General features: G+C 44.3%; 1 protein-coding gene and 1 long non-coding RNA gene across 5 annotated transcripts in view; one reads left to right on the forward strand and one right to left on the reverse strand.

Moving 5' to 3' along the window:
- LOC121458002 (Snf2 related CREBBP activator protein) overlaps window positions 1-14,169 on the reverse strand; it is a 52,015-nt gene extending 37,846 nt beyond the window's left edge. For 3 of the 4 annotated variants that reach the window (XM_041667115.1, XM_041667116.1, XM_041667113.1), the window contains exons 1-8: window positions 14,034-14,169; window positions 12,327-12,405; window positions 10,447-10,709; window positions 7,574-7,825; window positions 4,063-4,248; window positions 3,474-3,614; window positions 1,096-1,318; window positions 707-981 (exon numbers count right to left, since the gene is read on the reverse strand). In XM_041667115.1, coding sequence (XP_041523049.1) covers window positions 707-981; window positions 1,096-1,318; window positions 3,474-3,614; window positions 4,063-4,248; window positions 7,574-7,825; window positions 10,447-10,500 — 1,131 coding nt within the window. In that variant the 5' untranslated portion in view covers window positions 10,501-10,709; window positions 12,327-12,405; window positions 14,034-14,169. Of the gene's footprint in view, window positions 1-706; window positions 982-1,095; window positions 1,319-3,473; window positions 3,615-4,062; window positions 4,249-7,573; window positions 7,826-10,446; window positions 10,710-12,326; window positions 12,406-13,745; window positions 13,847-14,033 lie in introns of those variants that run through there. The other variant, XM_041667114.1, reaches the window with a different exon arrangement.
- LOC121458005 lies at window positions 13,781-15,097 on the forward strand. Its single transcript, XR_005975797.1, has 3 exons — window positions 13,781-13,917; window positions 14,132-14,441; window positions 14,588-15,097. It is a non-coding gene; the product is annotated as an uncharacterized LOC121458005 (long non-coding RNA).
- Window positions 15,098-15,314: the final 217 nt, after the last annotated feature.

Below are 15,314 nucleotides of genomic sequence, written 5' to 3' on the forward strand. Positions count from 1 at the left end.
TAAACCACTGAGCCATCTCTCCAGCCAGAGATTTTATTTTTTTGGAGACAGCATCTTACTATGTACCTCTTGCTATCTTGGAATTCATTATGAAGATTAAACTGGCCTCCAGGATCTACCTGACTGCCTCTTGAGTGCTGGTATAAAGGCATATAACACTACATCTAGTTCGAAGAGATTTTTAGGATGAACATCACAATTCCCAAATTCATATGACCAAACAATTTATATATGTGTGTATACGTGTTTGTTTGCACATTTGTGCATGCTTGTGGAAACCGGAGTTCATTATCTGTTGTCTTCCTCAATCACTCTTGGCTGAACTTGGAGCTGATTTGGTTAGACTAGCTAGGCAGCAAGCCCCAAGGATGCTCCTGTCTCTGCCTCTTAAAGCCAAAACTCCTGAAACATACCACTGCACAAACCTTTTTTGTGTGGGAAACTGGGAATTGAACTCAAGTACTTTACCAACTATGCTATCTCCCTAGCCCTTCCCTTGCAAATTTAAAGTACAATAAATGTGCTTATTATTAGAAACCTGCAACTTGACCCAAATCATCATCTTCCCTAGCAATGAAACCCCAACTGTCTTTAATTCAGATTCTCAAAATCAGGGATCAACCTAAGAACACAACCACGATTTGAGAGCTGAAACTCCATCTACTTCCTCTCTGAATCTTCCTTTCTGTACCTCTTCTATATGTACCTCCAAATCCTGAGACGGTTCTTCTTCAACATTTTCTTCAGGCCCATCGTGGGTATCACTGTCATGAGATGAGGGTGTTTGAGAGGGGCTGGAAGGTACACCCAATAGCTGAGGGGGGAGGGAACGCAGCAGTTCTTCCAGTGGCAGTTCTCCCTCATGTCGAAGCAGTTCAATCTCACGCCTCTGGGTCTCTGCATCATTGCCTTCCTGCTGTTCTTCAACCTCAATGGTCTCCTCATCATCCTCTTCTTCCTCTTGGGGTTGGAAGTCCCCATCTATAGCAGGAGAACAAGGTCACAAAATCCACGGGCCCTGCAAGCCACAGGGTGGGTTTTTCAGCTCTGGAAAGGGCATTTGGGAAAAGTAACAGGACCAAAGAGCACACACACCTTCATCATCCAGCCGAGAAACAGGGGGTGGAGGACTGGATGCTGCTGAGGAAGAACCAAGACAAGGGGAGGAGCCAGCTTTGCTGCAGGCTAGTGGCTGGTTAAGGCTCTGAGACAGAAGGTCCGAGTACTTCTCAGTTTGTCCCACAATGAAGTCCAGGTGCAGATCCAAGGCTTTCTTACGTTTTTCTTCAAGCCGGGACTGTTGTTTGAATTGTACCACCTACCATAAACACAAAAGGCATCAGTCACCCATATATTCACTTTTTAAATTTACATACTCTTTTAGCCAAATATTTAGGGAGACTACCTTTATGAAAGGCTTTGGCCTAGTCATTTAGAAATTAAAGCTAAAAATTCTTAAGGGGCTTATGATTTAAATAGTACTTCTGGAAAAAGAAAAAAAACCCAGAAACTGAATAAATGCAAGGTCAACTTAGTATCAAGGACCTGGAGAAGATTAGCAATTCTATCTGAAGTTAAACCTTTAAAAAAAAAAAAAGTGGTTGGTCAGTGATAGCACACATTTATAGTGTCAGCAGAGGCAGGCAGATCTCTGAATTCAAGCCCAGTCTGGTCTACTCCAGTGAGTTCCAGAACAGCCAGGGTTATACAGAGGAAATCATGTCTTGAAAAACTAAATATAAACAAAATAATAAATAAATAATAGAGTATGGGGGCTACCAGTGGAGAGCAGTGGGAAGACACATGCCAAGCATAAACAAAGCCCTAGTTGGGGGGAAGTGTATGTATGTATTCTTTAACAACAAGGCAAGCAACAGCAGTAGAAAGACCATGTGTGAATAGCCAAGCCTATCAACCAACCTCAAAAAACAAAACAAAACAAAAAAACAGACCTCAAGTGAGGCAGTAGTGGCACATGCCTTTGGTCCTAGCACTCAGGAGGCAGAAGCAGACAGATCTCTGTGTGTTTGAGACCAGACTAATCTACAGAGTGAGTTCCAGGATAGCCAGGCATACACAGAGAAACCTTGTCTTAAAAACAATTTAAAAAAAATAAAGCTTGAAGTCAAAACAGAGTGATCAATGCACCAACTTAGCAGCACAAGGACCTAGGTTAATAAAATTAAAGCTATAGATGGGCTTGGTGACACATATTTTAATCCCAGCACTCAGGAGGCAGAGGAAGATAGATCTCTATGAGTTGGAGGCCTGATGGCCTGAGTTCAATCCTTAGAACTCACATGGTAGAAACAGAAAACAGACTCCCACAAATTGTTCTTTAACTTTCACCATGTGTAACATGGTGTATCTCCTCAAGTCTACATACACATACAATAAGTAAATGCTAATAAAAGAACTGCTTTGCCTCAAATAATTTCAAGCCTGGGTGTTGTTAGATAGCACATTCTCAGAACTCAGGAGACTGAAGATGGCTCTGTGCCAGGGGACGTTATATAGGGAGACCCTGTCTCAAAAACTACAAAGCAAACATGGTAGCCAGGAATGGAAACTGACAAAAAGATGAGTTCTAGACTAACCACCAAGATACTATACTCTTAGAACTCAGCACCTGAGAGGAAACAGACAAAAGAATCAGCCTCTGCTATAGTGAATTTGAAGCAAACCTGGTCTACATGAAAGTCTTATTTCAAAAATAAACAACAATAAAGGGTACTTAGAAGATGGGAGGATCAGGAGTTCAAGGTTATCATTGCGTTCACATCAAATTTGAGGCCAATGTGAGTTACATGACACCCTGTCTCAGAACTGGAAGAAAAAAAGCCAACCTGTGAAATGCAGATCTATACCTATCTCAAATAATATAGCATGACAACTATTTATGTAGTACTTTTATACCAAAATATGCATCATAAATGACCTAGAAATATTTAAAATTCCACAATTATCTGTTCATATATTATATGCATTTTATATACTGGACTTGAGCATCTCCAGATCAGATACCCACGGGGAGTCCTAGAACCAATCACAAACACAAAAAGGGAGAGAAGGGCTTCAGAGATAATTACAACTTAACATGTAAGCAAAAGGAACTTTGGTGGCATAGGCAGGTAAACAAAAACATATCTTAGAAAAAACATTCTACACACCCTACAAAGAGTAAATGGTCTGTGAGTCAAGGAGTCCTCCTCATCCCCAAAGGCACAACATATATTTTGACACTATAAAACAGATCTCTGGATGCTACTCAAAGTTTTAACTGAGGAAAAGGAAGCCAAGAATTTCTTCTTCCTTGGGACATTCGGTGGTGGAAAGGTCCAATATATAAGGAAGTATCATAAAGAACTGGAATTGCAGTGTTGAGTTCCTTGGTAAACTCTGGTCAGTCCTATCAACATGCCTCCCTCTAACCTAGGCAAGGCCATCTCCTTTTGGCCAACCTCACTCCTCACCTTCTCCACATTGCTCCAGAACTGCCTAACATCCTTGGCCATGGTAGAAGCAATTCGGCGCAGCTTGGCCTGTTCCTCTCTCCGAGCTCGTTCTTCTTTTTGTCGCTGCTCTTCATGGTGCCGGATTACCATACGTACCACCTATAGAAATAAATACCCAGGATAAAATCACTCAAGCTAAATCTACTTATCCACCCAATCAAAGACAATCATGGGTAAGAAAACACAGATGTTAAAAACTGCCTCTAAATGCAGAAAACACCAAGAAGGGATTTATAATTTCATCTCTTTCACCTTCTAAATAATTCACCCATTAAAGTTTCATTTTTCTTACTTTTTTTTTTTTTTTTTGCTAGGGAGTATGGGGGATGTGAGGGGTGGGGGGTCAAGACACGGTTTCTTGGTGTAGCCCTTCCTGCCCTGAAACTTGTTCTGTAGACCAAACTGGTCTCAAATTTACAGATTTGCCTACCTCTATGTCCCTAGTGCTAAGATTAAAAGTGTGTGCAGCCACCACCACCTGGATAACCATTAAGGTTTCAGAGGCACACCTGAAAAATATATAGACAGTAGAGCAAACAGGACATACCTTCCGGGCCACACCTCGTTTCCATCGGCGCTCCTGAGCAAAGTCAGCAGAAAGCCACTGCATTTCTTCACAGAGATAGTCCCAATGGCCTTTAGGGCGGGGAGGCTCTGGTACTTTAGGTAGTCTTTTCAACGACCAAAATCCCTCCTTTCGAAGTTCAGCAATCCGAGTTTCAATTTCAGCTTCCTAATGGGGGGTAACGACATTGATCAAGACTTCCTGGACTGGGCTGGAGAGATGGCTCAGAGGTTAAGAAGAGCACTGGCTGCTCTTCCAGAGGTCCTGAGTTCAATTCCCAGCAACCACATGGTGGCTCACAACCATCTGTAAAGAGATCTGGCGCCATCTCCTGGCGAGTATATATAATAAATAAATTAAAAAAAAAAAAAAAAAGACTTCCTGGACATACAAGCCAACTCACTGCCATGGTTGAATTCCTGACCCCTGAATGGACTGTTTTATGCTCCTACAAATTCTACAAGGTAATAGATTCTTTTGGCAGATGGTGTGGGGAATAGCTGGGAAATCAAATGTGTTTCTGAGATCGTACAGCTGAGAAAGAACTGGCAATCAAAAACAGGTCTAGGAAGCCTAGTATGTTGAGGCATGCCTTTAATCCCAGACCTTGGGAGACAGAATCTGACAGATTTCTTTGAGTTCCAGACTAACCTACTCTGCATAGCAACTTCCAAACCAATCAGGGCTACATTCTGAGACCTTGTTTTAAAGAAAACAAAAACAAGAAGCAATTAAATGCTGACATCTGATTTGCACATGCAAGTGTATACACACGCACAAATACCTATACACATTGTGTTGTTGCTATTGTTTTGAGACACAATTTCTCTGTGTAGCCTTGGCTGTCCGAGACCTTACTCTGTAGACCAGGCTGGCCTCAAACTCACAGAAATCCGCCTGCCTCTGCCTCCAGATTAAAAACTGTGGCGTGCACCACTACAGCCCAGCTGTATTTATTTTTTTAAAAAGACTATTTTGGAGCCGGGCGGTGGTGGCGCACGCCTTTAATCCCAGCACTTGGGAGGCAGAGGCAGGCGGATCTCTGTGAGTTCGAGACCAGCCTGGTCTACAAGAGCTAGTTCCAGGACAGGCTTCAAAACCACAGAGAAACCCTGTCTCAAAAAAACCAAAAAAAAAAAAAAAAAAAAAAAAAGACTATTTTGGAGACAGAGCTACAGGTTATAGTTAGCAGGTATAACGCTCTCCACCATGGAGGGATAACCAGAAAAATAGCAGATGGAGTACAAGTCACACAAAATAATTTTATAAAAACTTATCTTATGGGAAAACACTGAAGATACATGCAACTAGATTAATAATGGCTACCAATAACAAAAAGCTCTTATTTTTACGAAAAGCTTTTGCAATTCATTAAATTTCTTATTAAAAAACCAAAAAAAAAGAAAAGAACATTAATTTAAAAAAAAAAACTGTTTAACAAGTAGTTTTAAAAAAATTTAGACTAAATCAGGTGTGTTAACAACTGTAATCCCACCACTTTGAGTGCTGAGATGGGTGGGCCACAGGGAGTTATATACTTAGTTCTAGATTTATGGCAGTCTGAACTAGAATTAAGATCCTGTATCAAAATCAAACAGAAAAGGACCAAAGAGAGTTGGAGAGTTGACTCAGAGGTTAAGAGCACTGTCTGTTTTTTCCAGAGGTCCTGAATTTGATTCCCAACAACCGCATGGTGGCTCACCATACTACCTACGAGAACTGGTGTCCACTTCTGTATGGCAGACATACATGCAGCTAACACTGTATATGTAACAAGTAAATAATATTAAAAAAAAAGAAAGAAAGAAAAGGAAGGCAGGAAAGAGGCAGACAGAAAAGAGGATCAGGAGTTCAAGGTCATCCTCAGTCACAAAGGGAAGTCAGACTAGGAAAATAACAAGTTTGTGTATGTGTGTGTATGTACAGGACCGTGATACACTGGAATCACTACAGCATGGCTACCCAAATCTGATGGCCTTAGTTTTATCACCAGAGCCCAAGTATAGGTAGAAATTTTTTTTTTTTTTTTTTTTTTTTTTTTTTTTTGGTTTTTCGAGACAGGGTTTCTCTGTGGTTTTGGAGCCTGTCCTGGAACTAGCTCTTGTAGACCAGGCTGGTCTCGAACTCACAGAGATCTGCCTGCCTCTGCCTCCCGAGTGCTGGGATTAAAGGCGTGCGCCACCATCGCCCGGCTTATAGGTAGAAAATTAACTCTACAAAATTGTCCTCTTGGGGCTGGAGAGATGGCTCAGAGGTTAAGAGCATTGCCTGCTCTTCCAAAGGTCCTGAGTTCAATTCCCAGCAACCACATGGTGGCTCACAACCATCTGTAAAGAGGTCTGGCGCCCTCTTCTGGCCTTCAGGCATACACACAGACAGAATATTGTATACATAATAAATAAATATTAAAAAAAAAGTGAGAGCCAACACACCTGCTTAATTCTTACTTTAAGTCTGGTAACAGAACTCAGGGTACAGCTTGGTGGTAGAGAATTTGCCTAGTATGCGTAAAGGCTTGAGTTCAGTCCCCAGTCCCCAGGAGTGTGAAAAGAAAACAAAGTCTGAGAGTAAACTTAACAGACACTCTTATTCTGAAAAATAAAAACTGGGGTATAACTCAGTGATAACAACACTTGCCTATAGCTGGAAAGATGGTTCAGTGGTTAAGAGCAATTGTTCATGCAGAAGACCTGAGTTTGATATTCACCATCATAGTGGCTCTAACTCCCAGTTCCAGAGGATCTGATGTCCTCTCTGAACACCAGGAGGACCAGGCATGAATGTAGTATATATATACACGTAGGCAAAATACTCATATACACAAAAAATTATACTAATTAAACTTTAAAAAAAATTGAACACGGCCGGGCGGTGGTGGCGCACGCCTTTAATCCCAGCACTCGGGAGGCAGAGGCAGGCGGATCTCTGTGAGTTCGAGACCAGCCTGGTCTACAAGAGCTAGTTCCAGGACAGGCTCCAAAACCACAGAGAAACCCTGTCTCGAAAAACCAAAAAAAAAAAAAAAAAAAAAAAAAAAAAAAAAAAAAAAAAAAAAATTGAACACTCGTCTAGCATATATGAGATCTCAGTTTAGTCTGAAAGAAAGAAGGTTGGTCCCTTTCTTTCCTGTATGAGTGTTTTGCCAGCAAGTATGTTTGAACACCACTTGATTGCCTGGTGCACAAGAGAGAACTGGATCCCCTAGAACTGGAATTAAAAACAGTTACAAGCTACCATATGGGTACTGGGAATAGAACCCAGGTCCTCTGGAAGACTAACCAGTGCTCAAAAATACAGAACCATTTCCCCAGCCCTCAAAGAAAGGGAAGAAGGGAGAGAGGGGTTGGTTTACTTCAAGCAATATACTCAAGATAAAGAAGGAATTCACATCCTGAACTTACAGCTAAAAACAAAGACACAAAAAATATCTATGGCATAATAGAATTAAGTCAGACAATTCCCATGAATCTTCATTGGCCTTCCCAATACATACATGTTTAGCTTGCTCTGCAATTTCTGCATGGCTCTTCTCCCACTTTGGGCCCTTGTTGATTAGGTCAGCAGCCTGGGATAAGCTGAACCCCTCCAGAGGAACTGTGGTACCATCTGGAGGGCCTGGAGGTCCATCCAGAGAGGAATCTTGAGCTATATGTTGGGGGGAGATGCCACCTGCCCCACTAGAAGCTGGAGAACTAGATGAGGCAGGGGACACAGGATTGCTGCCTGTCATGCCGTCCGACACCATCTAGAAAAGGGGAAAATGATGGACAAAAAAAGATGATAAGCATTGTGCTAAATGTTTTAAGTACATTTTTTTTATTTCACTTCACAACAAAAAAAACTGTGTTAGTCTCATTTTTTAATCAACGCCAACACTTTGTTGGTTTGTTTCTTGTGAGGGGGAGATGATGATGATGATGAAGAGGAGAAGGAGGAGGAGGAGGAGGAAGTTGTTACAGCTGAAGATAAGGTCTCACTATGTAGCCCAGTCTGGTCTAGGATTTACAATCCACCTCCCAAACACTGGGTTAAAAAGCTAGTGCCACCACACCAGGCTTGGAAATGAAGGTTTTTTGTTTTTAAAACAAAGTAATTAAAATGGTAGAGCCCAATTTCTAGTAAATATCTAACATGTAAGACATACATGCTGATACACACTACCTGTATTCAAGACTGCTATTACAAGGTTAGATGTATAGCTCAAACACAAAAACTTGTTTTACAAGACTACTACAAAGCATGATTTCTTTTGTTCTTTAACCCATGAGACAATCTCACTATAGAGAGTAACAGAGGTAGGCCTGTCTGTATCTCATGAGTGTTATGATCAAAAGAATGCTATGATTTCAAATTTAATGGTTCTTTTAGAACCTTGATTTTTTATTTTTTGGGGGAGGGGTGGTTGAGAGAAGTAGTGCAGCCTTCCTTGGCTGTCCTGGAACTTGCTCTGTAGACCAGGTTGTCTTCAAACTCAAAGATTCGCCTGCCGCCTCTCAAGTGCTGGGATTAAAGGCGTGCACAAGCACCACCCAGGGAACCTTGATTTTACTCACATAAACTAAGGATCCACCTATGTAATTAATTTAAATTAACTTCAAATAATAGAAAAAAAAGCCCGCTAGATGCAGGGGATGGAACTAAACACCACTCTCAAATATCCATACATTATTTTACACAGTATTGACCATAAAAGCAATAATTGAAAACAATGTCCCAGCACTCAGGAGGCAGAGACAGGCAGATCTCTGCGTTCAAGGCCAGCCTGGTCTATAGACTGAGTTCCAGAGTAGCCAGGGCTACACAGAGAAACCCTGTCTTAAAAAACAAACAAAGTCCCAATAGGGAAAATGAACTCACTCATGAAATTCACTACAAAACAGAAAGTCTCAGAGAGCATCAAATTCCTACTCCAGCTAAATGCTTAAAGACTACGTATCAAAATTTTCCAGAAGCTAAGAAAAATTCTAAGAATCAAACCCATTGGAGCAATGACAGAATGCTTACGTACCTGGACTGTGCAAGGCTATGCACTGAACTCCCAGCAACATATTTGAAAGCCCAAAGGGATATGGTTCAATTATAAAGTTTGCCTTAGCATGTACAAGGCCCTAAGTTCAAAGGTCAGTACAGTAAATGAACAAACTATCAACTGAGCTACCTTCGTGGTACAGGTCTACAATCCTAGGACTCAGAAGGCTGGGGTACATAAGGAAACATCCAACTCCCTCTCCTTCCTTAGATAAGGTCACATGTTCTTCAGGTGAACCTAGAACTCCCTACGTAGTTGAGAAGGACCTCAAACTTCTGAATCATTCTGCTTCCATCTTTCAAAGTGCTGGAATTACAATTATGTGTCACCATACATGGTATATATAGTACTAAGAACCAACCCAGGGCCCAACTCTGAGCCTTGTGCATGACAAGCACTGTACCAATTAAGTTAAACCCCAGCTCCACAAGAAGCCCTGTCTTATTAAGAGGGAAAGCCTATTAAATGCAAATGTAGAGCTAATTAATTTAAAAAATACCCCCCAACCCCACACTCCCACAGTATGAGGAAAGAAATAATGCCTCACTTAAGGTTTACCCTGTTCTAGTTCCAAATGAAGTTAACCTATTCTCAGAGTCTACAGTCTTAGAAGCATTTTTCCTGCCTCCATTTCCAGTCTGTTCTAATTCGACCTCTAAGGTAAGAAAGACCTATGTCTTTCCTTTCCTTTCCTTTCCTTCCTTCCTTCTTTCCTTAACTGGTCTAAGATGCGCTAAGTAGACCAGATTGACATTGATCTCATAGAAATCTGCTTGTCTCTGCCTCTAATTGCTATGATTAAAGGCATGTGCCACCATACTCCTCAAGATCTGAACCCTTGGAAGCCTACATTATTATTATGTGAAGCAGAAAGTATATCTCTAAAGCTAGGCACGGTGGCACATGCCTTTAATTTCAGCCCTTAGGAGGCAGAGACAAATGGATCCAAGTTCAGGGCTAGCGTGGTCTACAGAGATTCAGGACAGTACACAGATAAACTCTGTCTTAAAAAAAAAACAAATTAAGCCAGGCAGTGGTGGAGCATGCCTTTAACCCCAGCACTTGGGAGGCAGAGGCAGGAGGATCTCTGAGTTTGAGGCCAGCCTGGTACAGAGTGAGTTCCAGGAGAGCCAGGACTGTTACATAGAGAAACCCCGTCTTGAAAAAAAAACAAAAAAAGTATCTAACAGGCTTGACATGTTACAGTCCAATCTATCTGAAAATCCAAACTCAACTCCTCAGGCAGGTAATAAGACCTGTAAAACCATTTCTGTCTCAAAATCATTAGTCCATTAGTCCACAGAGAATAAGCACAAGAACCCTCCCCACTTTCAAACCTGTGTCTGTAGGATTGGGAGCTGAGGATGAGCAGGGGAGGGACTGCTCTGCATGGTCCCACTCCCAGGCTCCTTGCTGGATGCCTGAAGAATGACTGGGTTATTATCACCACTGCTGCAGGCCGAGGGGCTGGTGTCCGGCTGCAGGGCATGCTGGGAGCTGGCCTCATTCTGGGCCACCAGCCACCGGGACCTGCCTTCCAGGGCCCGGGGCCCACCAGGGCGTCCCAGCCTCCGCTCAGGTCCACCAACCTCTGGAGCACCTACAGTTGGATTAAAAAGAAAAAAAAAAAGTAAAGATAAAATTAAAGGCTATTAAAAGTTGTTTGGTTTTGTTTGTTGTTGTTGGGTTTTTTTTGTTTGTTTGTTTGTTTTAGACAAATAGGGTCTTAGTACACCATACAGACTGGTTTGGGACTTACTATCCTCCTGGCTCAGCCTCCAAAAAGCTGAACTGTTTCCTGGGACCGTGAGGTAGCTCAGTTGGTTACCCAGCACAAGTAAAACATGGGTTTAATCCCCCAACAAAGCATAAAACTAACACAGTGGCATATACCTTAAATCTCAAGCTTGGGAAGTAGAGGCAGAAAGATCAGGAGTTCAAGGTCATCCCTGGTTACACAGTAGTGAGTAGGAGACCCTGTCTCAATATGCTACTTATCCCCATGTTCCTTGAGCATTTACTACGTGTCAAATACTTGGAAGTACTTGCTTAGCTAGAAGAGGAAGAACATATTTGCGACATAGGGTGAAGAAGATTGTTTGAATCCAGAACTCCAGAGGTAGAGGTTTGGATTTCTGTGAGTTTAAGGCCAGCCAGGTCTACAGAGTGAGTTCCAATACAGCCAGTGCTACACAGGGAAATCCTGTTTCAAAAAACTGAGCGTGCATGGGGGATGATGATATATATCAGGTGTGGTGGTTCATATCTATAATCTCAGCACTTAGGGGGCTAACGCAGGAGGACTGTTATGAATTCGAAGTCAGTTTGGGTTACAGACTGAGATCCCTTCCGCTAAGGAAAAAAAAAAAACTGAGGCGGAGGGAGGGGGAGATAAAGGGCTAAGAACTTGGTTACTTGGTAGAATACTTGACTCATACTAGCAAAGCCCAAGACTTGATCCCCAGAATCACATGAAGTTGAGTGCCATAACTGTACAACTGAGGCAAGAGGATCAGAGCTATTCAGTTATTCTCAGCTATACAGCTTCAGGCCAGTTTAAACTATGGGAGGGTTTTTTTTTTTCTTTTTTGTCTCAAAAATAAAGAAAAAAAGAAGAAAATAGTGGGAGAACTTAAATCCTGATAGCTTCATTCCAAAACACTAAAGAAGCTGGTTTGGTGGCACATGCCTTTGTTTTTTTTTGGGGGTCTTCAAGACAGGGTTTCTCTGTAGCTTTGGAGCCTGTCTGGAACTTGCTCTGTAGGTCAGGCTGGCCTCTAACTCAGAGATCCGCCTGCCTCTGCCTCCTAGAGTGCTGGGATTAAAGGCGTGCGCCACCACTACCCAACTATTTTTTTGTTTTGTTGTTTGTTTTTGGCCCATGCCTTTAACCTCAGCACTGGGACTCTAAGGCAGGCATATCTCTGTGACTTTCAGGCCAGCCCTGTCTATACAGTAAGTTCCAAGACAGTCAAGGCTCTGCAGAGAGACCCTATGCCAGAAAGAAAAAAAACCGAACCTCTGCAGAACACTGGGCTCCTAGTACTCTTCCCGGGAGTGCTGCGACTCCACTGTTGGACCATGTTCGTCACACTCCCGTGAAAACACATGCAAAGATTTGAAGTCTACCTGAGTAAAAATCCACAAGTAACCTCTCTCTCATTATCAGTTTCTCTATTAACATAAGCACACAAAATTGTATCTGAAGTGAGCTCACCTGTGTGAGCAGAGACCACACCCCCTGTGAAAGTCTGCACTTCCACGGTGCCGCCGTGCTGTAAAGAGGGAAATCACACCTGAAACAGTAGAGGAAAGCAGCAGTGAGCAAGCAATCCACATTTGTCAATGCCTGTCTAAGACTACTTACACCAGCTTTCTGAGACCGTACACTCAAAGTCATCTCACATAACAGTAGTAGGAACAGTTCATGCTTCAGAAAAATAAAAATAACTGATTTCAGCTAGGCCTTGGGGGAATTTCTGGAGAAATGTATGAGCGATTCAGAGTATTTATTATTCTTGCAGAATTCTGGGTTTGGTTCCCAACACTCATGTGGCAGCTCACAACAGTTTTACCTCCAATTCCAGTGGCTCCAACCCACTCTTCTGGCCTGTATGGACACCTGGCATGAATGTGGCACATGTACATATGTCCAGGAATTCACAAATACATGCAAAAGCAAAATATTTTTTTTGAAAAGCGTGGTGGCAACAAAGAATCGTGCTTTGTGTAGAGAATTTCACAGGGTTGTACATTCTAGTTGAATAAGGGCAGCGAGGAAATGAAACAACACAAAGTTTTAAAAGCTAAACTACTTGAAGCGACGGACAGAAACGTTACATCCAGAAATTCACAAAGCCTTCTGGATGTCCGACTGCCGGTTTGCCTTTTCAGTGAGGACTTAATAGGAATGAAGGTGGAGTTCCCAAAAAAAAAAAAAAAAGTTGGTCACATGGAAAGGATCTTCGAAATCTGTACACGCGGGATGGAACATCCAAAGAACTTTACAAAGAGCCTACATACGGCAGGCTCCAATGAGACCCATGCTCCAGAAACAAGCAGTTAAACTATACAAGGCCCGGAATTATTTGTCCAGTTAACTCCTGTCTAGGTGCAGCGCTGCCTGGCTTCACCCTCCACATTCCGGGGCCCGGAGGAAGTCCGAAACCTAGATGCTTGAACTCTTGACCTTAGTCTTCCCTGCAGTCTCCCAAGACCTCTCAGGACAGTGACCCAGCCTGACCCCCGACCTCTACCCAAGCGTTCGCCACTCAGGCGGTAGCCACGCCCCCGCCCGGCCGCCCACCCCACCCAACGTGCGCGCCAAGCGGGGGGGGGGGGGGGGCGCGTGCGCGGCTGGAGGCGGAGTGTGCCGGCGGCGCGCACGGCCTGGGGGGGTTCCCGCCAGAACCCAAAACCAAAGACTGGGTCGCGGGACTCCGAAGTCTGCGTCCGTCGGCGCCCTCACACCAACAGACCGCAAAAAGCTGAGGAAGGAAGGGTTCGAGCGCCAAGCCTTGGGCTCTCATAAATGGAGTATGGGGGGCACGAGCCCGGACTACTCGTCTCATGCAACCTTTCCTCTTCCTCTCTCTCCCCTAAGGGGAGGCAGGTTGGTGGGCGGGCAGAAGCGCACCTGGGTCCGTCCTCTCGGGGTTTGCTCGCTCACGCACGCGTGCGCAGAAGGGCAGGAGGGCAGGGAAGCCGCGCAGAGACCAGGTGCCACCCGGCCTAACAACCCCCTCCCCTTGGTCTCTATGGGCGCGCGCAGGCAGCCTCGCTCACCGGCCCCAGGGCCCCGGCTGAAGGTGCGCGCGCAGCACCCCGGGAAGGTGGGAAGAGGCGCGAGGCGATGCGCGCGCAGTCACCCGCCAGGGGAGGGGGGAGCTGGGAAGCCTCCGCCATCTTGTCTCCCTCTCCTTACCTGCGTCCTCGGGGGCGTGCTCACCACCCCCCCTCCCGCCGAGGAGGGGGGAGGGCCCCCTCTTGGTCGCCGCCTTCACCGCTTAAAATCCCCCTAAGGGCCGCCGCTAGAGCCACCCCCGTGCTCCCGCCGCTTCTAGTCGCGCCACGGAGATGCGATCAGTAAGTTGGAAAAAGAGGAGACGCTACTCCCAGCGACCCCGCCGCCGCCGCCACTGCTCCCGAGGCCTCACCAAAATGGCCGCCGCCTTCTCGGCCGCCACCGCCACTACCACCACCACCACCACCAAGGCTCGTTATCGCTACCGCCGGAGCGGCCCGTCTTCTCGCGATACACAGTAACTGGAGGCTGGAGGGGCGGGTAGGCTCGCGTGCTAGCGTAGGACTCTTGTCTGGAGCGCAAAGCAAGGTGGGAGTTGTAGTCCTTCCTGAGGTTCCATGCTTGCCCAGCACGCATCCGCGGATCTGAAACCACTTTAACTCGAGCTGCATTGCAGCTGCTCTGGGGAACACCCTTTGGGTTTGTGAGTTTTCATTTTTATTTTTTTTTTTCAGATCATCCAGTGAAGTCAAACAAATTAGTTGTGGAACCTTAGCCACCAGTACCTTTTTTTTTTTTTTTTTTTTAAAGACAAATTCTCACAATGTTCTATGGCTGACCTGGACTCGCTAACCTTAAACTCAACAGATGCTTCTGCCTCTGCCTAGGATCAACGGTGCGAGCCATCACTACCAACTGAAGTTGACTTTGTAGCATTGGTTTTTCATGAGCCCCCAAACATCTGTGCCATAGATGTTTGTGCAAACATAGTTTGCAGGTTTTCTGCATTAAGAACCCTTTTGAGAGGCTGGGAAGAGAGCTCAGCAACGAAGAATATTGGCTAGTTCCTCTTCCAGAGGACCCAGGTTCTATTTCCAGCACTCACAGTAGCTCAAACATCTGTAACTCCAGTTTCAGGGAACCAGACACCCTCTTCTGGCTTCAAAGGTCACTGCACATGGTACAACAGACCCACATACTTGTAAAATGCCCATACATATCAAATAAAAATCCTTTTAAAAAAATGCCTTTGAGAATCTGATATTCCCTCCCCATTTTAAGGACCTGTTTATAATCAGCAACAGTTGCAAGAAAGATCTTGAGAGGGGCTGGAGAGATGGCTCAGAGATTAAGAGCATTGCCTGCTCTTCCAAAGGTCCTGAGTTCAATTCCCAGCAACCACATGGTGGCTCACAATCATCTGTAATGGGGTCTGGTGCCCTCTTCTGGCCTTCAGGCATA

Source organism: Microtus oregoni, unplaced genomic scaffold (assembly GCF_018167655.1).
Source record: "Microtus oregoni isolate MIOR12 unplaced genomic scaffold, Mior012 000016F_ref0000370, whole genome shotgun sequence".
Lineage (NCBI taxonomy): Eukaryota > Metazoa > Chordata > Mammalia > Rodentia > Cricetidae > Microtus > Microtus oregoni.